Source organism: Delphinapterus leucas, chromosome 5 (genome assembly GCF_059928025.1).
Source record: "Delphinapterus leucas isolate spDelLeu-1000000601 "Yukka" chromosome 5, BTC_Dleu_Yukka2, whole genome shotgun sequence".
Classification (NCBI taxonomy): domain Eukaryota; kingdom Metazoa; phylum Chordata; class Mammalia; order Artiodactyla; family Monodontidae; genus Delphinapterus; species Delphinapterus leucas.
The window spans coordinates 85676697-85702122 of NC_143133.1; the positions used below are offsets into that span (position 1 = coordinate 85676697).

The following is a 25426-nucleotide window of genomic DNA, read 5'->3' on the forward strand; positions in this document are numbered from 1 at the left end:
CTCCGCCCGCGAAGGGGCTTCCTAGTGTGTGGAAACTTTTCCTCCTTCACAGCTCCCTCCCACTGGTGCAGGTGCCGTCCCTATTCTTTTGTCTCTGTTTTTTCTTTCTTTCTTTTGCCCTACCCAGGTACGTGGGGAGTTTCTTGCCTTTTGGGAGGTCTGAGGTCTTCTGCCAGCCTTCAGTAGGTGTTCTGTAGGAGTTGTTCCACGTGTAGATGTATTTCTGGTGTATCTGTGGGGAGGAAGGTGATCTCCGCGTCTTACTCTTCCGCCATCTTCAAGGTCCCCCCTCTTATGTTTTCTTTTAGAAGTGTTACAGTTTTATTTATTTTTGGCCATACCATGCAGCTTGCGGGATCTTAGTTCCCCGACCAGGGATCGAACCCAGGCCCTGGCAGTGAAAGTGCTGTGTCCTAACCACTGGATCGCCAGGGAATTCCTAGTTTTATATTTTAATTTAGGTCTATGATCCATTTGGAATTTTTGTTTAAGGTGTGAGGGATGAGTCAAGGTTCATTTGCATTTAGATATGTAATTGTTCTAGGACCACTGGTTTATAAAGATCATCCTTTCATTAAATAGCCTCTACACTTTCATAAAAAATGGATTCAACATATTTTTTCTGAATCAGTTTCCAATGATTATGTTCCTACCCTTTTGCCAACAGCACACTATCTTGATTACTGTAGCTTTACAGTAAGTAAGTCTTGAAATCAAGAGGTATAAGTCCAACTTTATTCTTCTTAAAATTGTTTGGACCAATCTAGTCTCTTTGCCTTTTAGTATAAGTTTTAGAATCAGCTTGTTGTTATCTACAGAAAAATTCTCCTGGGTTTTGATTTGGATTTTGTTGAATCTATAAATCAATTCAGGGAGAAGTGACATCTTGAGAATACTGAGTCTTCCAATCGAGAAAGAAGTATATCCCTCCATTTATTTATGTTGTCTTTCTTTTACAATGCTTTTGTAGTTTTCAGCATACAGAGCCTGCACATATTTCATTAGATTAATAGCTAAGTATTTAATTTTTTGGTGCTACTCTAAATGGTACTGTTTGAAAAATTCTGAACTCCAATTGTTCGTTGGTATTATATAGAAATATAATTTTTATATATTGATCTTGTATTCCAAGATTTTGCTAATATCACTTATTCATTTCTAAAAGCCTTTTTTTTGGTTGATTCCTTGGAATTTTATATATAGAAATCATGTTATCTGTGACTAGAGACAATTTCAGTTCATGTTGTCCAATCTGGATACCTTTTTAAAATTTTTCTTGTATTATTGTACTTACTGGCTGGACTGTCTAGAACAATGATGAATTGAAATGGTAAGAGTGGACATCCTTGTCTTGCTCCCAGTTTTAAAGGAAAAACATTCCACCTTTCACTAATAAGTATGATGTTCTCTATAGTTTATTATTATTATTTTTAAAATGCCCTTTATCAAACTGAGGAAGTTTCCTTCAATTCCTGGTTTGCTGAAGTAGTTTTATTTTTGTTTTTGAATCGTGAAAGGATGTTGAATTTCGTCAAATGATTTTTCTGTACCTATTGAGATGATCATGATTTTTCCTTTTATTTAATATGGTGAATTGATAGATTTTCCATTTTTGGACCAGCCTTGCATATATACACTTGATCATATATATTATCTATTTTTCAAAACAATTTTGTCTAGTTTTGGTATTAATGCAATGCTGGCATCAAAAAATGAGCTGAGAAGTATTGTATTTTCTTCTATAGTCTGAAAATGTGTGTAGAATTGGTATTATTTCTTCCTTAAATAGTTGGTAGAATTCACCCTATAGGCCTGAAGATTTCTTTGCTGGAAGGTTTTAAACTATGAATTCAGTTTCTTTAATTGAATTTAGATGTAGGACAATTTAGGTTATCTATTTTTTTCTTGAGAGTATTTTGGTAGTGTCTTTCAAGGAATTGGTTCATTTCTTCTGTGTCTTCAATAAATAGTCTGCTGACCCAGGGCCTGGTACAGAGTGGAAACTGATGGATGTTGGTGGAATAAATGGATGGCTGAATGCCTAAGCATAGCATTGGGGAAGGAGGAAGCAATATTCTCTGTTTCCCAGAGGAAAACTGTCACTCTCAGAAACACAAAAGGACTATCACAATTAACTGTACATGTACTACATTCCAGGCTCTATGTGAAGAGCCAGGATTACATGAATCATCTCGTCTTATTGCTCCCAAGAATCTTATGAGGAAGATATACTATCTCCATTTTATAATCAAGAAAAGCAACACTTTAGTTTTCACATACATTTAAAGAAGTCACACACGAAGCTAGTTAAGTGAAGCTTAAATCCAAATCCATGTTCATTTCTGAAACCTCTTTAAAAAAACCTTCTTAGTGGTTCTGCAGCTCCAGTGATAAATATTTGTGTATATTCGTATTCTCTCTCCCCTCACTCCATCCTTTCCTGTGCCTGTGGGTTAGGAGTCTGGACCTGGCTTAGCTGGGGCTTTTGCAAAGTTGCGATCAAGGTGTTGGCTAGGACTGGGTTTTCATCCGAGACTTGACCTGGAAAGATCCACTTTCAAATCAGGTTGTTTGGAGAACTGACTTCTTGCAGCTCTAGGATTCACAGCAGCCAGCTTCTTCAAAGATACCAATGGAGGTGGAGGTAGGGAGAAGGAAGGAGGGACTATTGAGCAAATCTACTAGCAAGGTGGAGTCTTATGCAATGTAACATAACTATGGTATTGACATCCCATCACCTTTGCCATATTCTATTGGTTACCATGATTCCCATTTCCTGGTATTCACACACTGTGTAAACCCTGTATCTTGAGGGTGGGTTGCAACTGTAACTTGTTTGTAGCCAATAGTGACTTGCAACCATATAGGTCCCTTTACTCTCCCCTCCATGTTATAGTTGTCATATATATTACATCTACCTAACATTTAAAACCCCAACAAGCATTATAATTTTTGCTTTCAATTGTTATAAACATATTAAAGAATGTGGGAAAAGTAGTCTATTATTACCTAGATAACTCCCACCTATTGCTCTTTTTCCTGTGGTATCATTTATCTTCAACTTGAAGAACTTCTACTGAATCTATCCAGTGGATCTTTTTAATTTCAGATTTTTTATTTTGAAAATTTCTGCTTGGTGTAATATTTCTTTCTTTGTAGAGAACATCTATCCTACTGTTGGTTTCAAGAATATTTATCACCACCTCATGGAGCATAGCTCTTCAAAATCTCTGATAATTTCAATATCTTGGTTATTTTAGTGTTGGCATCTGTTGTCTTTTCCCTTAAGAAGTGGTCTCGTTTTTTTGCCTCTTTGCTTACCAAGTAATTTTGAATTGTATCTTGGATATTTTAATTTGAATATTATGTCATGAGCCTCTGGGTCCTATTAAAATCCTCCGGAGATTTTTTTTTTAAGCAGGCAATCATCCTGATTAGATTGAACTAATTTTGCCTTACTTTCTCTGGGAAGTGTTCCAGTATCAGTTCAGTTTCAAAACCTTTGGTATGTTGCTTTGGGGCTCTCTTACGCATGTATATCTCAGGAATTAGCCTGGGACTTAGGCAGTGGTTTCTTTAGTTTAGTTCTCTGCTATTACTATTATTCTGGTGGCTGAACTGGTTCAGTTTGCTTTGTGATCAGGAACAAATTATCAACCTCCCTGCATTTTAGATTCCCTTGTTATAGGAGTAGGGAATGACAGATGAACAGAGTTAGAAGGAAACATGAAGAGAGACTTCAGATTGTCACACTGTCTTCTGTAGAGTAAAATATTTTCTTTCAAAAGCAGAATGATGATGGAAGAGTAAACTGGAAGAGTAAATGAGAGTGGAAATAGGACTTTCTAAGAAAAACTACAAAAAAGGTGAAAATCCATTTTGACACATACTGCTGAAGCTTTCAAGTACAAGCAGAAAAATTGTTCATGTTGAAAATAAAGAACTACCCTCTTCAACATTGGTTCAATCAAGCTTTCCCACCCACAATTTCTAGGCCAAGAACCCACCACAGAAGGGAGAAGAGAGAGGTTGAAGAAAAATCTACATATTGCATAAAATAAAATGGTAAAACTATTATACTTTCATGTATCTTGGTAATTTATTATTTTCAAAAGGAAGATATTACTTTTAAAGAAAATTATCTCTATCCTCCTGATCCTGATTACAAAGTCACTTACTTGGATACCAGAATTAAACACTGCAGCATACAATTTCATTATCTTATCAGAATGAAAACAATTCACTAGAAAACCATAGTATATGGCTGTGAGGGTAACTCAAAGATATATGCATTCCCATGCACTGATATAAGTTGAAAACATATGGTCCTTTCTAAATGGAGTTTTTATTTCCCAGGGCTTCAGTTTAATACATTTACCTCTATACAATCTCCATAGCAGATCCTCTAGTTCTCATAAATTCTAGCAATTCCAAAAAAGCCTCACAAGATTTTGTTAAAATCTGATTTGACCAATTTATGAAACGTAAGTTATTTTAATTACCCAGCTAAAAACCAGAGACATGAAAAGTACTAGGAGAAGTCCTTTCCCAGTGAAAATACTCTATGCCACACTTTTTGGTTATTGGAAATTAGTGAAATTTATCATTTTCCATGTTTTCCTTCAAGTTGTCTCTTCGCTGGCTCAAAGTCAACCCATAACCTCCTTTTGTAAAAATCATTAATTTATAAGGATGGTAAAAGGCTACATAATCACCCATTTCACAAATACAACACAGTATGAGACTAATCACTTAGAATTCCTTAAAAATACTAATTCTTCAGCCCAAAAAAGATCTACTGAACCAAAATCTCAGGGACATTTTTTCATAAACTCTTTTTTCTTGAAAAACAGGCTCCTAAATTGATGGTCATTCAAATTGGGAATCAACTAAGAATCAAAAGATACGGCTTATATTCTACTCCTGGTTCTAATTATTTCAATGTTTGGCTTCTTTGGTTTCTTCAGCTGAAAAAATGAAGGGGTTAGCAATGGATTGTTAAGGTCCTCTTAGCTCCAACACCTTATAAAGATGTATCTTTATAAGAAGAGGAGAGTAGATCACAAACACACACAGAAGAAAGACGACGTGAGACAGAGGGAGAATATGACCATCAACAAAGCCAGCAAGAAAGGCCTCAGAAGAAATCAACTCTACTGACACATCAATCTTGGACTTTTAGCCTCTGCAACTGAAGAAATATATTTCTGTTGTTTAAGCCACTCAGTCTGTGGTATTTGTTATAGCAGCCCTAGCAAACTCATTCAAAGAGTTATCTAGGATGCCTAAAAATATGCAGACTCCTGAGCTGCCCTCAGACTGAGTGAATTAATTTCTGGGGGTTGGTCCAGAAATCTGCTCTTTTAAAACACATCACAATAAAGTTTACTACACACAATAAAGTTTGTGAAATACTTCTCTGAAATGTACTGTAATATCAACTGTTAACTGATGCATAGATTACAAAAGATCGACCTATCTATCTCTTATTCTCAAGGGCCTCACAATTAAGTTAGTCCAAATATAGATAAGCAACAAGAGACTCAAGAGCTCCGATTTGTTACCATCTCAAATGTTAAGAATGAATTCTTGCAATCTAAAAGAAATGCAATTCTTAATATAGGACACTTAAAAAAATGGACTCTTGAAGATAGTGAGGCAAAGTGGTTGACTGCAATAAAATGAAAGGAATGAACAGGGAGAAAGAAATCAAAGCCCAGGGCCTAAGGTGGAGAATCTAATAGAAGGCCACTAACACATTGAGCTGGGAGAAACAACAGGAAAAGAGCCACAAAAACTGCAGAAATTGAAATTGATGAAACCATAAAATGGCCCTCACAGTTTAAATAGATGTTAGACAATATGTGCAGAGGATGGGAAACCATAATAAGTGTTCCAGCAGTTTAAAAGAAGAGAACCAAATAGAACTTCTAGGACTGAAAAATACAACCAAAATTAAAAACAAAATGGATGGATTTAATAGTAAGTATGTATGAAAGAGATGAAGAGAAGTAGAATATGTGTCAGAAGAAATTATACAGTATAAATCCTGACAAGACAAAAACAATTGGAAAATACAGAAGAGAGGGTGATAAATATGGAAGGCAGAGTAAGTCTGCCACGTGTAATGAGAATCCTCCTATAAGAAAAGAGAAGGGGGATATAGGCAATATGTGAAGGAGTAATGAACTAACAAAAGGCACAAATCTAGATTCAAAGAGCTGAACGAATCCTAAACAGGATTAACAAAAGAAATCCATACCCAGACACATAATTATACCACATACAATGTAAGCAGATATTTGTTTTAAAGATGCAATATTCACCTTGACAGTTGACTCAAGAGCCAGAGAGGAAGTCGTAAGAGAGTAGAAAAATATTTCCAACATGTTGAAAGATAATAAAGGCCAAATTAGAATTTTACATTCAGCAAACATACCTCTGCAGAATGAGAGCAAAATAAAGATATTTTCAGACAAAGAAATCATGAGCAAGTATGCTACCAGTAGACTGTCACAAAATGAAATTCTAGAGGAAATATTTCAGGTAGAAAGAAATTGATCCCAGATGGTAAGCCTGAGGCACAAAGGAGAATAAAGAGTAAAGAAAGTGATATATATGTGTGTGTGTAAATATAAACATTGACTATATAAGAAAATAATAAAGTCTATAGAATTAAAAGACGCTGAAGTACTTGACAATGGAATTAAAATGCAAAAGTAAAATATATGACCATAGTATGCAAGCTGCTAGTTAGATAGTTGTTCTAGTTATTACATCTGGGTAACAAATAATCCCCAAACTAAGTTGCATGAACAATCCATGATCACAGATTCTGTGGGGCTGGAATTTGGCAGGGCACAGCAGGGATGGCTTGTCTCTGCTCCATGAAGTCTGGGGCCTGGAATCACTTGAAAACTTGCTTACTCATATGTCTGACACCTGATGCTGACTGTAGGTTAGGGGTCTCAGTTTCTCTCCTGGGGGCTAGTTTAGGCCTCCTCACAACATGGTATCTGGATTACAAGGGTGAGCTTTCCAGGAGGGAAAGAGCAAGCAAAAGAGATTGAGAGCCAGCCATGCAGATGCCATATAATCTTTTAAGATCTAACCTTGAAGTTGTACAATTACATATGCTGCATTCTGTTGTATTAGTTGAGGTAGTCATAAATTCTTGTTTCAAAGTAAGTGGAAACATTCTGTTGCTTGATGGTGGTTGCAGGGTGGCAAGCTTCTAGAAAAGCATGTGAGACTACAAATATCGCTGTGGCTATCTTTGGAAATTATAATCTTCCAAAATGTAAAGATAATGATTAACTTTAGTCTGACTTAATCTGAATATGCATGTTGTAATACAGGGTAATCATCAAAAGATAAAAGCCACTAGAGTAGTAAAGAAAAAAATGTGTATAGTTCAGGAAAAGAAAAACCATATTATTTATATTAAGAAAGAATTTAACATAAGGAATTGGTTAAACAGGTTTTGTGAGAAGTCAAAATGTCGGCAAGGGACACAACTATTAAAGGGAAGAAAGTAGGATTATTAGAACCTGGAAACCTAGAACAGATACCCTGCAGAGAGCCAGAAAAAAGGTAGAGCCTGGGAACCAACCACAACTACTGGGAGAAAAGCCACTGCTGAGGTGATGCTGGTGATCAGGAAGCAAATGGCAATAGTCAAAAGTCTCTTCTCCCGTTCTCCAGCTTTCCAGTCTCCTTCTAGTGCCCCCTATTTGTGGAACCTAAATGAAGCTAGATGGTGAAGGAGAAATATAGTTTGCAAAGTTCCAGAATACAGAAGGGTGTCTAGAATGGCATAAATGGAATTAAAAAACAAAAGTAAATACAAATTTAAAAAGGCAAGAAAATAGAGAAAAAGAACCATAGAACAAGCTAGACAAAAAAACAAACCCCCATAAAATAAAATGGCAGACATAAATCTATTAGTCATTATGTTAAATGTAAATAGCTTTAGTGTTCCAATTAAAAGACAAAGAATATCAAATTGGATTTAAAAAAAAAACCCAAATCCAAACTCTATGTCGGTAATGAAGGAACACTCTCCTAAAAAACCCAAGAGTTGAAGAGGAACAACCCCTAATGAAAAATGGAAAATAAAGGCTGAAAATGAATGAGGTAGGCATCTACCGCAAGAAATTAGAAACAAGAACAATAAAAAACTCCAAACAAAATAGAATAAGTAATACTGATAAAAGCAGAAATTAATGAAACAGAAAACAAACAGAGAGGATTAACAAAACCAAAATTTGGATCTTAGAAAAAACAAATCACTGTCCCTATTTAAAGATTATGTAGACTATCCAAAAGAATTTGCAAATAACTTACAAGCATCATTAGAGTTTAGTAAGTTTCCAGATACAGAAGCAATACAAAGATATCAATTACACTTTACACATAATCAACAGGAAATAAAGTGGGCTGAGTAATTTGGATTTAACATTCTCACTTGAGGATATTTAGAAATATTTCAAATATATTTGAAAAAGTATTGGATGATATTAGAAAGCTAAGTTAGTGAATAATTATCAAGTTAATATCTGAGACAAAATAGAAATTCATAAAGGAAATGAATTCTTCATTTGTGACCACTTGTACCCTGGGAGATTTTGCAGATTTTTAAGAGGCTACTGAGAAGCTGAGCAGAGCTAAGGGACTTGAGATTCAAAGGTAGAATGTAGTGCCAGCCAAGAGGTGGGGGCACTAGCTCTGGTAACACAAATCTACACTTAGTAAGCCTGAAGAGTTTTTGAAGTAAGGACTAACAGGAAGTAAGGGCACTAGTACAGTTAGCTCAGCTCTGAGTCATATGGATGACTCAGAAAATCTCAGTTTCTGAAATTGGGTCAAAATGTTCCTGAATTACTAGTGCCCAAGTGCCTAGTAGAGCAGATACAAAAACTCTGTGGAGGATGAAAATGTCTTATTGGGCATCAAATTGCAGTTGATCTTTGAACAACATGGGAATTAGGGCACCAACCCTCTGCACAGTTGAAAATCTACTTATGACTTTACAGTCAGTCCTCCGTAACCGAAATTCCATTTCCACAAATCATATAATACTGTAGTATTTAGTGAAAAAAATCCACACATAAGTGGACCCAGGCAGTTCAAATTTGTGTTGTTCAAGGGTCAACTATATTTCTACAAGCAAGCTTTCAAATACAATATTGGCATACAATTAAAGATAACCACACATACAAGGATACAAGATAAATAAGAATTAGCAGAAACAAAAATATAAAGAGAGACCCCAGGAGAGCTTCAGATTTGGGAATTATTAAACACAGACTATAAAATAATCATGCTTTTCATGTCCAGGTAGATAAAAGATATAAAATTTCAGCAGGACAATTAGAAGCTGCAAAGTGATAGATTTGCATGTTTGAAATTAGAAATTTGAGAACTGAAAATAACAAAGGGCTAAAAATAACCAAGACACTTTTACAGAACAATAAGTTGGGAGGACTTGTTCTGCCAAATATCAAAAACAATATATCAGCTATCGTGATGAAGAAGTATACCATCACATGGATAGAAAAGAAGGAACAAGAAATCCAGCAAGAGACGTATACATATACGGATATAACATATGACTTTGGTGGCACTGCAGAAAAGAACGGACTTCAGTAAATGGTGGTGAGACACTTCCTAGCATACACAAAATTAATTCCTCTTGAATTAAAAACTTAAAATGGGAAAGTTAAAATTAAAGCTTTAGAAGACAATATAGAGGAGTATCTTCATGACTTTGTGGCTCTAGAGAACAATTATTTTAAAACTCACAAAAAAATCTAGCTTTAAAACAAAAAATTGACACTTCTCAGTACCTGACCATTAACAAATTCTTTTTATCAAAGAGCATCATAAAGAGAGGGAAAGGCAAGCCAGAGTGGGAAAAAATATTTGCAATTATATAGCCAACTAAGAACAGGATTTATAAGGATCTTTTATGAATCAAGGAGGAAAAAAAATCTGCCAACACAACCAAAAAATGGACAAAAGAATTGAAAAGTCACTTCACAAAAAAGAGTGGCCAACAAACATATAAAAAGGTGCTTAATTTCAAGAGTAATTAGGGAAATGCAGAGTAAAACTTCAACGAGATATAACTGCACATCCAACAGATTGGCAAAATTAAAAAAAAAAAAATCTGTTAACACCAGAGATGAGCAAAGTGGGAAAACACGACAATTCTATTGCTCAGGAAAAACTCTGTTATTACCTAATAAAATTTAAGACGTGAATATCCTATGACCAAGGAATTCCATTCCTAGGCACATATACCTTAGTTACACTAGGCAATACATAAAATAATGTTCATTGTGGAACTGTGATTACCCACCCCCCAAACATCCCAATTGTCCACAGTCAATAGAATGAATAAATAAATAGTTGTATATTAACGCAAAGGTAAAATTATACATCAATGACTATGAATGAAGTATTGTTACAAGCAACCACATGGATGAATCCCATGTTGAATGAAAGAAGCAGCCACAAATGAATGTATTGATTCTATTTACATAAAGTTCAAAAACAACAAAAGTAAACTGTATGTATTGTTTACGTACATACATAGGTGGTAACACTATAAATAAAAACAAAGACACAGTTATCACAAAAGGTAGAAAAGTGCTAACTGCTAGAGGGTATGTGTGGGGAAGCTGGTTGTGATTGGGAAGGGACCGCAAGGGAAGTTTCTGGGCTGCTGTCAATGTTCTATTGATTTGAGAGCTGGTTATACAACTAGTTACTTTAAAATTATTCCTTAAACTGTGTATTTGTGTTTTATATACTCTTTTGAATATATATATATACACACACACATACATATATGTATATATATATGAATATATATTTCTTAAATAGACAAAGCTAAGACAAGGCAAGACAAAAATGAACAAATTACCTACTGATTACTTCCTGTGACCCCCCAAGATTGCAACTTCCTGATTTGTTTTGAATTTGTTAAAAGTAAAATAGTTAAGCCCATACCTAATGATTGTATACGAAATGGTTATATATTTACAATCACAATGAATTTTTGATAATATTCATTGCAGTTGAAAGGATTATTAGGTCAAGAGAATATTTTCCCTCAAGATCTCAAGAGAATAATTTTCTTTCTGTCTTCATTTTACTAATTATAAAATAGTGGACTCTAAACACTGCTGACATTTTTATGTCTTGTCACTGGCACCACCAGGGAGTGCCATGACACATAAAAAATAAAAATAAAGATACACATCTACATCCAAGTTCTTTGGGACAATTTAGAGGAACTTATAGATGTGTAACATACTGCTCTGAACTCTAAAAAGGAATGGACTTTGGAAATCCCCAACCAACAGTCTGGGATTTACCAGATCTTCTAGGTTTTACAATTTCTCAATTGTTTTAAAAGAATTTCCAGGAGCTGAAAGCACTTTGAAGTAATGTCTCTCCACATCCAGTGAGTGTTCTATCCCCATGATTGCAAAACTTGAAAACTAGGAAACACCAAAGCAACACTACTCACAAAATGAATAATAAAATTGGAATCTCTGGAGTCAGCTATGGAACAGGATTTACAAAGATATTGTCAAATTTCTTAATTTATTTTTAATAAGTAAAAAATCACTCAGTGGTACCATACAAAATCAAATCATTAATTTTTGCACCTGGTATTTTAATCACCAGCACTGATCTCATGGTACAGAAATAAAACAGATAATGAAAAAAAACCGTCATTAAATTCACGCTGGTTTTCCAGCCTAGTAGAACTATACAGAAGAAACTAATGGCAATAACCATTACAGAAAAAAAAGCAATGACAATATGGTTTCAGATTTAATCACAAAATGAACTTAATCCTTACTGATTTTATTTATATCTGCTAAAGCACTGATCTCTATAAATAAGAATTGATAGCACGGTTCTGTTCTAAATTTACTGTTGAAGAGATGTGGAGATTTAGATCAAATATAAGCAAGCTACTAGATCATAGTTGAGAATTATTGAATGGCTACCTGGAAAATATCAGTTATTGTCATAGAGCACAAAACAAAAAAGTGGGAACAGACTTCTTATAGGAAAGTGCTTTTACTGCTGCTAGCCTCTAAAGTTCCAAGCCATAGAGCTTTGATATTCCTGGATTCAATTTTAAGTAATATTAATTTTAAGCATTATATTTGCAATATACATGATGGGAGAGGGTAGGATACGATGAACCAAAATTAACTGCTTATTTCAAAGGTAGCCATTTCCTTTAAACTCATCCTGTCCACTTATCCTCACCTCCAACACAGACTACCCTTTATTCATACAAATTCACCCTCCACTCCTAAATATATTTTCCCAATTGGATGATACTTTTACAAAAGAATGAAACAATACAGCTGGTTGACCAAGTAACTTAAACTATTTGTAAGTGGAATAAAAGGAAAGTTAAGTAGAGAATATAAAAATATACCAAATTGGAGTAATACTGATGTGAATCTAGTTTTTAATTTATCAAAGTACCTATTAATGGTTTGAACAGAAGAGCAGAAGAAAAGCAGCTAGAGGGAAATGACTTTCTGTGGTTACAAAATGCCAATTGCTTTAGAATGCATGACAGCCCTAGAAATAAAAGAAACACTTGCTGTTTTCACTGAGTTTACAGTGTTGAGTACACTTTATGTTATTTTAATGAAAGCATTTCTATGAACATATGCAATAGCTCATATCAGAAAACAGAAAGTTTCTATCAATAAAGACCTAAAAAAATAAATTTTTATCTTTGTCAACTCCCTTTCTGGGAATGTAGAATTAAATAATACATTTCCCTTTAAAATAAAATATTAATTTATGATTATTTTTTCTGTCCATTAGGCTGCTGGAAGAAAAAAAATCAAGACTAAACTAGTGATAATTTTTTAATTTCTACTTTTCATCTACTTCTAAGGACACTCCCTTTACAAAACCTTTTAGTCTTATATACTATGACAATCAGGTTTAGAGTTCCAAATAAATAAAATAGCCACACTAGAAGGCATACTAAAGAATCAAATGACTAGCCATATTTATCTGTTCACATTCATGGATTCTCTAAGCGGGTTGTCAGAGTCCATATGCTATTGTTAACATTTAGTCGCAGTTAACACCTGTCATCTGATGTGCTTGCTCATGACTTACAACACTGATGCTATCAGCAAAAGATCCTGATTTTAGGGAGACAGTGATATAACAAACTCTGGTTAAATCAGCAGAGGTAACATGTCAGTAAACTGTAACTTTCAAAGTTTTAAGAGTAACTACTCTTCATCCACTGCTACCATCCCTGCTCCATTGGTGTTAAATTCAAAGCCTCATCATGAGAGGTGCAGGGAGCCAAACACTGTTTGTATAGAAAAATGGGCCTCAAATACTAAACAAAAAGAAATTGATAAAATGGGATTAAACTTTTTGGATAGTTGCATTTGTTATTTTCAATTTCTTGATCTTTTATTTCTTCTGGTCTTAGATACATTCTTTTTTCCTTCTTTTCATCCAAAGAGGTTAATACACAATTTTTTGGTAAGCATTATAAAACAGCATTCCAGTTCGAAGTTGCTTGTGAGCACATCCACATATGAAGCACTACACATGTGTATACTATGCTTCAAAATGCTTTACAATTCTTCACTGTAGTTTTTTACTGATGTTTCCCTTAAATCAAGGCTTCATCAAAGAGAAATCCATAGCATTATGAGCTGACTCTTTAAGCTCCTGAATAAGTGCATTCTTTCCAAAATCAAGTAGTCCTAAATTTAAGACAACTTCTGTTAATCAGTGTCATGACTAAAGTAGTATCTTACTGGAGGTCCAGGTAAATCTTCATCTCCATCAGTATCTGGAGCAAATGACACAGTAAGATCCACATATTTCTTTTCAGTAGAAGGTTTCACAAGTTTATGCATTCTAAGGAAAAATAAGCAAGGAAAAATAATTTGGTAAATTCTGTAAAATGAAAGAGTAATTTGGTGATAATGTTGTCCAAAGAATCTGGGCTTGTTTAAATTTATTTTTAAATCTAATAATTCACCTGCTTTCATATAATTATTTTCTATACTAAAAGCTCTAAAATCAAGACATTCTTTTACCTAACAGTTAATCAATTTTTACCTTTGCTGGTAATGATAAGGAATACAGACCACTTATTTAAAAACAAAAACAAAAAACTCCACAGAAAAAAACCTAAAATGTGAGATATGATTTTAAAAAATGAATATATCAAATATAGATCCCTGCCCTTGTGAATGAAGCTTATATTGGTGGGAGGGGAGAGACAATAAATAATACAGTAACTGTTAGACAGTGATAAATGCTATGAGAAAGAGGAAAAGTAGAGCAGCGTAAAAGAGATTAGGCATGCTAGGCTGGGGTACCAGACAGGATGCAGTATTAAATAGAGTTCAGAGAGGCCTCTTCAGGAAGTGCAAAGACCACAGGTGAGAGTTAGTCAGATGGCCATCTCAGAAAGAGTTGCAAGCAGAGGGAAAAACTAGAGCAAAGGTCGCATGTTGGAGACTGGAATGTTCAAGGAAAAGTAAGGAGGCCAGTATAACTGGAATATTGTGAGCAAGGAGAGAGAAGTAAGGAACTTGGAAGGGTAAGTGGGAACTAGATAATTTAGGGCCTTGCAGACCACTGTAAAGACTGGCTGTTTTCCTCCCTCTCTTCCTTTAGGTCTCTGCTCAAATGTCAGCCTTTCACATCAGAATATGACAGGCAGGGACTTCCATAGTGGTGCAGTGGTTAAGAATCTGACTGCCAATGCAGGGGACATGGGTTCGAGCCCTGGTCCGGGAAGATCCCACATGCCTCGGAGCAACTAAGCCCGTGCGCCACAACTATTGAGCCTGAGCTCTAGAGCCCGCGAGCCACAACTACTGAGCCCATGAGCCATAACTACTGAAGCCCGCATGCCTAGAGCCCGTGCTCCACAAGAGAAGCCATTGTAATGAGAAGCACGCGCAGCGCAATGAATAGTAGCCTCTTCTTGCCACAACTAGAGAAAGCCTGCATGCAGCAACAAAGACCCAATGCAGCCAAAAATAAGTATAAAATAAATAAATAAATCTTTAACAACAACAACAACAAGAATATGACAGGCAGAGGGAATACCTAGATTGCCCAATATACTGTAGCAACTTAATACCCCCTTATTCTGCTTTATTTTTCAACAGCACTTATCACCATCTTACATACATATTTAATTGTTATGTAAACTCCTCAAGCAGGGCAGGGACTCTGCTTTGCTCACTGCTGTATCCCTAATGTTTACAAAAGTACCTGGTACATAGCAGGCATTCTTTAAAAAAATCTGTTGAATAAATGAAAATAACAATTCGGCATTTAAAAAAAAATACTTCAGTCTCACAAGCCTAGTCCTTATGTGTTTGCATATAAGAGGTGAATCTACTTTTACTTGGTATATTGACCAAATCAGGTTTCTAAGCCTATTAGCTTATAAGATGACCCTGAATGATAATAAACTCACAAGGGTATTATGATCCTATAAACCTCACTTGATAGGTAGCCTGTGGAGCTTGGCAGAGTCACTGTCTTTATTACTGCCATTAGATAGGAGTAAATCACATATTTTTGTCTGAACTTCAATAACCTCTATATTTAATTTTCTAGTGTGCATCCAACTTATATTTCAACTTTTGAGAATATCTTGCATATAATGTTCAATACTTACGTTAACTTCAATCTTTTTGCATGACCAGGCATTACAGGGACATAAAGCATTTTGACTCCCTGTACCACCATTGTTGGCTCAATTCCATACTTCTCCTGAAAGTGAATACCCAAAAGAAACAATCAAAGCTCCACCCAAATATAAAACGCTGGATGACAATGTTTTACAACCAGTAAAAAGAGAGAAAACTCCTGCTAAATAATATTTATAAAAACCTCTAACGAAATTATGTATAAAACTAACAGACTCAAAGCAACTAATGAATAATTGTCTCACTTTGACTGCATTTATGAAATCCAAGAGGGTGAACTCTTCTTTTCCATGTATAATCCATCTGTCCCAAATTGTAAATGATATTCCATTTCTGTTGTAGAAAAATATTCAGAACAAAAAAATTTAAATTTTCTTCCCTTTAGTAATAATAAAAAATCCCAGAAGTCCACTATTTGTGATTTAGCTAGATATTAATGTGGGAATAAAAAAGGAAAATATAACAAAATATTCCATAATTCCATCTTACTTCCCCATCACACCACACAGGTAACCACTTTTATCAGTACCTTGTTTATCTTTCCAGTGTCTTATTATAAATCAGTATGTCTTAGCAAGAGAGTTCCATTTCTCTCTTTAAACAGTTGCATGAGTTTCACTGTGTGGATGTTCCAGTCTCCTATTACTAGACACTTAGGTTGTTCCAATCTTTGGCTATGATAAACAATGCCAAAATGAATATCCTGTTCATATATCATTTGAGATGAGTGCAAATGTATCTGCAAGTTTGAAATATAGTGCTATATTTGCCTTAATATGGGTTATATTATTTTATACTCTCATCAGTAATGTATAACAGTGCTTTCTCATACTCTTGCCAAGATAATAGTTTTCAAATTTTTGGTTGTTACCAATTTAAAAATTGAAAAATGGAAGTCCAGGGGAATTGATTTGCTTTGTCATACAACTTTTGGAACTAGATTCTTAATCTCATTATCCATTAGTCAGACACTAGAATGGCTTCTAATTCATCTGAATCAGGCAGACAGATGAAACCATAGAAAGTACAATGCTAAACAGTGTGGACGATTATGTATTGTGAGAGTTCTATGGCTAGTTTAGTCAGCAATGCTTCATGCTACATGCAAAAGAATAAAATTGGACTCCTATCTTACACCACACACAAAAATTACCTCAGAATAGATTGAAGACTTGAATGTAAGACCTGAAACCTAAAACTCCTAGAAGAAAACTTAGGTGGTAAGCTCCTTGACACTGGTTTTGGTGATAAGTTTTTAGATTTGACACCAAAAGCAAAGGCAACAAAAGCAAAAATAAACAAGTGGAACTACATCAAACTAAAAATCTTCTACACAGCAAAGAAAACCACTAACAAACTGAAAACGCAACCTACCGACTGGGAGAAAATATTTGCAAATCATATATCTGGTAAGGGGTTAATATCCAAAATATATAACGAACACATACAACTCTACAGCAAAAAACCCAAACAATCCAATAATAAAATAGGCAGAGGACCTGAAAAGACATTTTTCCAAAGCAGACATACAGATGGCCAACAGGTACATGAAAAGATGCTTAATTATCACTAATTATTAGGGAAATACAAATCGAAACCACAATGAGATATCACTGTACACTTATTAGGATGGCTATCATCAAAAAACAGAAGATAACAAGTGTTGGCAAGGATGCGAAGGAATTGGAACTCTTGTACATTCTTGGTGGGAACGTAAAAATGATACAGTCACTATGGAAAGCAGTATGTAGGTTCTTTAAAAAATTAAAAACAGAACTACCATATGATCTAGCAATTCCACTCCTGGGTATTTATCTAAAGAAAATGCAAACACTAACTTGAAAAGATATCTGTACTCCCATGTTCACTGCAGCATTACCTGTAATACCTAAGACATGGAATCAATCTAAGTGTCCATTGATGAATGGATAAAGAAAGTGTGGTACTATATATAATGAAGTATTATTCAGCCATAAAAGGAACGAAATCCTGCCATTTGTGACAACATGGATAGACCCTGAAGACGTTACGCTAAGTGAAATAAGTCAGACAGAGAAAGACAGATATCTTATCATCTCATGTATATGTGGAATCTAAAACAAACAAATCCCACAAAAAACTCAACCAACCAACCAGACAAAACCCAAAAAAATCCCAAGCTCATAGATATAGAGAACACTGATAGTGCCAGAAACAGGTGGTGAGGGTGGGCAAATGGATAAAGGGAGTCAAAAGGTACAAACTTCTGGTTGTAAGATGAGTAAATCATGGATATATAATGTGAAGCATGGTGACTATAGTTAATAATACTCTACTGCATATTTGAAAGTTGCTGAGTGAGTAAATCTTAAATGTTCTTGTCATCAGAAAAAAAAATTCTATAACTATGTATGATAATGGATGGTGACTGGGCTTATTGTAATCATTTCACAGCATATACCAGTGTTGAATCATTGTGTTGTACACTTGAAACTAATTTAATGCTGTATGTCAATTATACAATAAAAAAAGAAAAAAAAAGAAATGCTACATGAAGATGGAGTTTTGACCTCATCATGAAGTGATGTAAGAGTTTATATATATAGGAGAAAAGGAGAGATAAAGCTATTATTTATCCCTTTTAAAAGGTAAAAAAATTATTTCATTCTCATTATGCAAGAGAAACACACCTTCATGCATACCTGATTTCAGTTTTTCTTACTTCAGATGCCTCTGTAAACACTATAATTGGAATGGCTAAGTTAAAGAAACAATTTTTGTAAGCTTCAAATGGATAGTCACCAGCTACTTTGATCATCTCCAGTGCAACCTAGATAAAAGAAGGTGATCTGATTATATAAATAGCCTAAAACTATTCATGACTTTAATTGCATGTATATAATTTTCCTGAATTCTTCTCAAGCATTTCTGTGTAGAGAATAAAAGCAGCTATTGGACTGGAGTAATATAAATTTCTTATAAGCCTCTAACTAATTTGACCATGTAATCTTCCTACTTTGAAAGCAGATATCAGAAGTCAAGCAATACAGCAGTCTAAAATCATTTAATAATAGGAACAATAATTACATAGCTTCTAAGAATAACACTACAGTAAGGTATAATAACTAGGGCCATCCTAAAGATTTTAAATCATTAAGGAAAGACTAAATTTAAAGAAATCCAAATCACTAACAGAAATTACATTTATTTTAAGACAAAGAACTAAAATCCAATATAATCAAAGAGCAAAGATTAGGGTAGTTCATTTTATTCAAGAAAAATAGAGCATTTGGATTGTATAGAGGATACAAAGATGATGAAGAGGATTATTGCCTGTAAGAAAAGTTATACTCTATCTTGACAGAGCTTATTTTTTTACATTAAAATGTCTGTATTATCTGTAAAAGTTCAAAATACAGATTACTGTATTTTCAGAAATATCTTACAATTTTAAATTATAAGATCAATATGTATCCCTCCTTCTCTAAGATCTCTGAGTGAATGGTTTGGGGTGGTGTAATAGGGAAGACAGAAAAGAAGCAATGAATAACAAGCATTTTCAAAGAATCATAATCTCACCAAGCCAGTAACTGCAGCAGTGGATGTTGCTATAGCAGGTATAATTCTACCTGCTATGCGTTTTGTTTTCAAACGGTCAGCTGGTTCAATGCTATACATTTTGGCACGAAGATTTGATGCAGCTGTGATGAAATCTATGTGTCCATTACGATCATCATCTTTTTCAAATGAAAGCACTGCCATCTGAAGGTCACCTGATGACAACAACCAGAAAAACAAAGTTTCCTAGTAAGTGATAAAGGCTTTACTAGGTAAAAAGCAAGGTAGTGTGGGTTCACTACTGTTAAAGATTCCTTTTTGTTTACGTTTGCAAATGACTGAAAAATACAACGACAACAACAACATCCAGGGAACTGAAGTTACTGAAGGATATGAAAATGATGGCTTTAAAACCACTAAATTAGAAGTTTTAATATTTAAAAAAAAAAACCTTTCTAAAAAAACATAAAAATAAGAAAGCCATGTACATCTGCTATTAAGTGGCTTACAATAAAAAAGTCAACACTGGGTACTGTTCAAAAATTGATTTCATAAATACTACTCTGAAACATTTTACCTCTGATAACTAAGAATAGGGTATATATTGGTCAAATAAAAATAAGTGTCTTTATGAAAGATTTCTAGATTAGTGGTTCCTCAGATCATTCTGTAGACAGGTGTAGTTTAATCTGTGATGAAACAAGAAAGTAAGAAATGGTAATATGTTTTTTCTAGAATTATAATTATTAACTTAGGATATAAACCTTTTACTTGCAAAATAAATAGCTGGCTAATCTCCTGAATTTTACTGGTCTTTGTGTAAAATCCCCAAAGTTTGGAAACTGCTAATTTATGTAGTAGAAAGGTGCTGAGCAGGTCTAAAAACATGAGCTAATACAGATCTGTTTTTAAGGAATTAAAAGTTCAGTTTCTCTATATTTAAGACCATTTAGCAAAGGTGTACATAAGTCAGGTTTGTATTCCCTGTGTGTAATTATGGAGACTAACAAGCCAAGAAGAAATCTGTCTATGATTTTTTTTCCTAAAGTGATTTCACTGGATCTCAGGGTTAGTCTCCAAAGGACTCCATGTTTTCTTCATTATGCTAGCCATAAGTTAAAAAGGAATCACACAATAGAATCTCAAGAACTAAAACAATCAGAACAGCAAAAACAAAGCAGACTTACATTTCAGCCTTCTACGGTAGGGAAATGGTGGAGAAAGTTATGAATTTAGTCACAGTTAAAAATGAACAGTGACTTTCATATGATCATGGAATCAAGTAATATCATTATTGTTGTTATGATTTAATCCCACAACCTTCTGAGTGTACAGTTAAGTGAAAATAAAAATCCCTTTAGTTCAAAACATTTTTATAAAGATTTCCCCTTACTTGTGGTAGCTTCACTAGATGAAATAGCCTTTTCCAGTTGGAAAACAGCATTCCTCTCATCTTCACTGCTAACAGGAACATGGTCTGGTTTCCTTGCAGTTTCATCTGTTTGAACAACCTTTAAATATATGTATGTATATTCATTAATGATATCACATCCTACACCTAAGTTTGACTAACAAATCTGTTTTTATCTAATAAGTCACAAAAAGAAAACATTCTATTGGTTTAATTAGATTATTAATCGTTATGGTCCAATGTATTTTACACCTTCTATTGTTAAGTAATATTATGTTATTTACATATTTATTATCTACTGCCTCACACTGACATGTAAACTCTATGAGAACAGGGATCTTTATCTTGTTCACTGAGATAACCTCAATATATCTAAAATAAACTTGCTCATAGTGGGTGCTAAAAATACTTACGGAATAGTTTATAAGATCTAAGTTCATACAACTCTCTCTTAAAATTCCACACTAAAATAAAGTTAATGTTAATCAACAGTTTGTGATTCTGACAAATCAACTTCAAACCAAATTACATACCTCTAACTAGTGCAGAGCTGTTTTCTGTCTCCAAAGAAACTGACGAAATCCACAAAATATATAATATGGGCATCTTTTAAATATTTATTGACTACTGAAAAGAAGTTCTATCCCAAAGAATATGTCTTCCTTCATATAGCTGCATGCTTAGGGCAGCACATATAAGTGATTTATCTTTAACAAGGGCAGTGAAGTTAATATTCTCAAACCAAGAAACTAGCTACACATCATCATTAAAATACTATTTCTTATTAAAAAAATCCAATTCACATTTTTACATATTAAATATGATTATAAATATTTGAGAAATATTAAGGAGTCAGAGAAGCAGTAATTTTTATTTGCCAGAATGTGTAGTTGATATTTTTTGGCTATGGCATCTTTTAACTAGGAGTGCCAGATGCTGAAGCTTCAGTGGGAGCTGCTTCAAGGAGTGGTGAAAAAGCTCATAAGTCATGTTAAAGTTGCTCAGGGTAATTTATGCCGCCAAAACTTCGACACAGAAAGAAGCAATTCAAGCTAGAAAACATATTGAAGAGCAGTAGAGACCTGTAAAGTTATTGATGCATATTTCCTTGGCTTCTGTCTAGCAGCTTTGCCCATTAGAAACATGGGCTAGGAATCTTCTTTATATAGGAATTTTGTTTTTCCTTTCTGTACTTTTGTTCTTGATAAACTACAAGTCATGAACATTTCAATCAGAAAACCTATTTACTTGCACAAAATGAACTGCCTACAAGTTTTCCTTGTCCCTAAAATAAAAACACAGAGTGGAAGACTGCACACACCACTTCCTACTTGAATTCTGCAGAGAGGCACTCATTACTCCACATTTTCCAGTATAGCTAAAGGTAAACGGAACAGAAGGTTGTTCTGTGGTTTATTTCTTTTTAGAGTGCATATGAAAAGGCACATAATGAACATGTGAAAAAGAAAAATATGTAGTATTTTCAAACTTTTTTATTTACCCTGCCTAAATTTCATGTTCCATCTTTATTAATACTCCCTGTCTTTCTCCTTCCAACATATTTGCCGACAAAATCCCAACCCTTGTTACAATCCAATTTACCAGCTATTCTACAGTAGCACCCAAGCTGCTAAATGCCTTTTCTCCAGCCACATGTAGTGGAATACATTAAGTGGAATTAACATTAAGTGGATCTTAAATATTATCTCAAAATTCTACAACATCTTCTAATTCCCCACTTTTCCCACTCCCCTAGGCAATTATTTCACATCTTTTTTTTCTCTGCTCAAACTTCCTCTATCTTCTCTCTGTCACTCGGAGCGATTAAGCTTGCTTCTTTTTTTCAACTAAGAAAATAATCTTTTTTTCTTGCACACTCAAACCAATTCCTTACAAATCCTGTCAGGGCTACTGCAAAATGTGCACAGAATCCAACCTCTTACCACATCTTCCCTGTTACCCACTACCCCTGTTTGATGGTTCATTCAAACCACCATCACATCTTGACTATAATCTCCTAATAGCTATTTCTGCTTCCCCTCTCATGTCCTAATCATTCTTAACACAATCGCCAGGGTCATCCTTTTAAATATGTCAGGCTGTGTCCTCTGCTTAAAATCCTCCACTGGCTTCTTATCCCATAATAAAACATGAAGTACTTATAACCCTCACTACCTCTCCAATCTCGCTATCTACCACTCTTCTCTTGCATATTCTCCTCCAGAAAAACTCTAGCCTTCAAAGTCTTTCAAGGCCTTTCTCTGAACTTGTTCCTGCCGTCTGTACTGCTCTTTCACCAGATAACAGTATGGCTCACTCCCTCACTTCCTTCAGGCTTCTGCTCAAATGTTACCATATCAGAGAAGCTTTCCCCTTTTATCTTGTATAAGATGACACCAGCTCCACTACCCTTTGTTTTCCCTGTTTTATTTTTTCTTATTAGCACTTATGCCCATAATGCAATATTACATAATTATTGGCACTTTTTTTAATAGTCTGCCTCTGGCCCAACTCACACAAGAACAAGAATTTTGTTTTGTTCCTATGGGCTTCTCCAGGTTTAGAAAGAGACTTGACACAAGTAGAAGTTCAATAACTATTTGCTAAATTAATGAACTTGTACACATACCTTGTTGGAAGGTCTGAATTCCTGAATCTTTACTTCGGAAAGAATATTCAACAGGGTATCTGCTGATAAGTCCTGGTTTTTAAAACAGTAATTTTATCAACATATTCTTAAAATTCTGAATTCTAAACCTAAAAAACAACCTAAAAAAGGTCCTTTATCATACTAAATATTTGAATAATTTATGATATAACTGTTTAGACCACATCTGTTTGTGACATTTACTTTTATTTCTATAGAAATACCATCCACAAAGGCTGGGAAGTGGGGGTGGTGTGTGTAAAAAAGTACTTGTTACTCAACAAACCTTAAATCTTAGTTCTTTCCACAAATTTTTTTTTTTTTTTGGCCATGCCATGCAGCAGGTGGGATCTTCCCCGACCAGGGATCAAACCCGTGCCCCCTGCACTGAGAGCATGGAGTCTTAACCACTGGACTGCCAGGGAAGTCCATCCACAAATTTTTAAAAAGGTAGTTTTAGGACTGGTTTTATCAGACAGAGTGCCTTGAGATCAGGAACTATCTCTTCATTGTTTTACAAAGTTCCCTGCAGAAAGTTATACTCAATATACATTGACTCACAGTAAATGGAATTCATACCTTTGGAAGCAGGAAAATATTTAAATGGTTCAGGATAAACTTAGATGAATTTAAGGCTATATACATGTTTATTATTAAGAATCTACTTAGGAAAAACTGAGACACAGTGCTTTTGAGGTCACCTACAACTCATCACAAAATTATCACTCTTTTCACAAAAAGAATACCCAACTGAATGCCACTATTTTTACCAGAAATTTATGGTATATTTTACTGCGTGTTAATTCCAAAAGGGATTAATGTACAACAGGCATTTTTATCTAGATCCAAAATAGCCAATTCTAGTTATGGATCTGGCTCATATTTCCCATTTAGCCTAGTACCTAAAAGTATATTAATTTATTTAGCTCTATTATGCATTTGAGAAGGAAAATTCACTAATGCAGACCTGCCTTTCAAATAAAACTGTATTAGATCCCTTTACATATGAGTCAATGAAGACGATGGCTAAGAGAAAAGGTATAAATGATAAAAGTAAAGAAATGTCAATGTAGGCTTAGCATTTTCAAATCTCCTGAAAAGCATATGTTAATTTCACAAAAATAAGCCAAACAAATGATAACAGAGTCACTAAGAAATATTTAAAAATTGTTATGAAATAGGTCACTTTGGGTTTTCAGAGTAATTACAATAATTAAAGTTAGTAGGTTATAAATGTTTTAAAAATAAAGTAAGACTGCTTTTACAAATATTTGTTTCGCTACTTAAGTTCAGAAAAAAAAGTGACTTTCTTCCACTTAGTGATGCTGCAATGAGATTTTACCTTCTGCTTTATTAGAATGGGCAACACTAGAACAAAATGAAGTTTATATCGAAGAATGATTCTTATAACATAAAACACATTTTGATGATGCAATTAGCTAAGTCATCTAATTCTAACCTTTTCTATCACTTGTTAGGGCTTGAAGAATATCTTACCTCTTCTGTAAATGGAATGCAATAGACTGTAGCATATAATTTTGCAGCATTCAGAAGGAAACTGAAGTGCCTTTTGAAATTAAAAAATAAAGTGTGAATGCACAGTTTCAAAGATGTTTACCAGAAACTATAGCCTTTAAAATGTTGAAGATAAGTAATTACAGAATTTTTGTTACAGGATTATTTTTTTTAAAGTTAGGCAATGAAATTCTGGTCTAGACCAAGGCATTGTAGAAGTTATAAAAGAGAAAACATCACATGTTTATCCTCATAAGCACTAATATTCAGGTAGTGATCAAGACTACTTTGGGGAGAGAAGTGGCCAGAAGTAGAAAAATTATTGGAAGAAAATTCATTTTAATTCATAAGAAAATATTACAAACTTGGTTTTAAAGAGTGTACAATGAGTTCAAACTAAGCAAATGAGTTTGTTTAAAACCAAAAAAGGTAAGTTTTATAGAAGAAGCAATCAGGGCTTCCCTGGTGGCGCAGTGGTTAAGAATCCACCTGCCAGTGCAGGGGACATGGGTTCAAGCCCTGGTTCGGGAAGATACCACATGCCGCGAAGAAACTAAG

General features: G+C 34.4%; 1 protein-coding gene across 2 annotated transcripts in view; it reads right to left on the reverse strand.

Annotated features, from left to right (window-relative positions):
- Positions 1–11597: 11597 nt before the first annotated feature.
- The window catches only part of UBA6 (ubiquitin like modifier activating enzyme 6), an 82946-nt gene continuing 69117 nt past the window's right edge, over positions 11598–25426 (reverse strand). For both annotated transcript variants that reach the window (XM_022561690.3, XM_089911999.1), the window contains 8 exons: positions 24851–24920; positions 23336–23407; positions 20689–20806; positions 19317–19510; positions 18440–18567; positions 16004–16091; positions 15728–15822; positions 11598–13941 (listed from right to left, as the gene is read on the reverse strand). In XM_022561690.3, the coding sequence (XP_022417398.2) occupies positions 13806–13941; positions 15728–15822; positions 16004–16091; positions 18440–18567; positions 19317–19510; positions 20689–20806; positions 23336–23407; positions 24851–24920 (901 nt within the window). In that variant the 3' untranslated portion in view covers positions 11598–13805. The remainder of the gene's footprint in view (positions 13942–15727; positions 15823–16003; positions 16092–18439; positions 18568–19316; positions 19511–20688; positions 20807–23335; positions 23408–24850; positions 24921–25426) is intronic.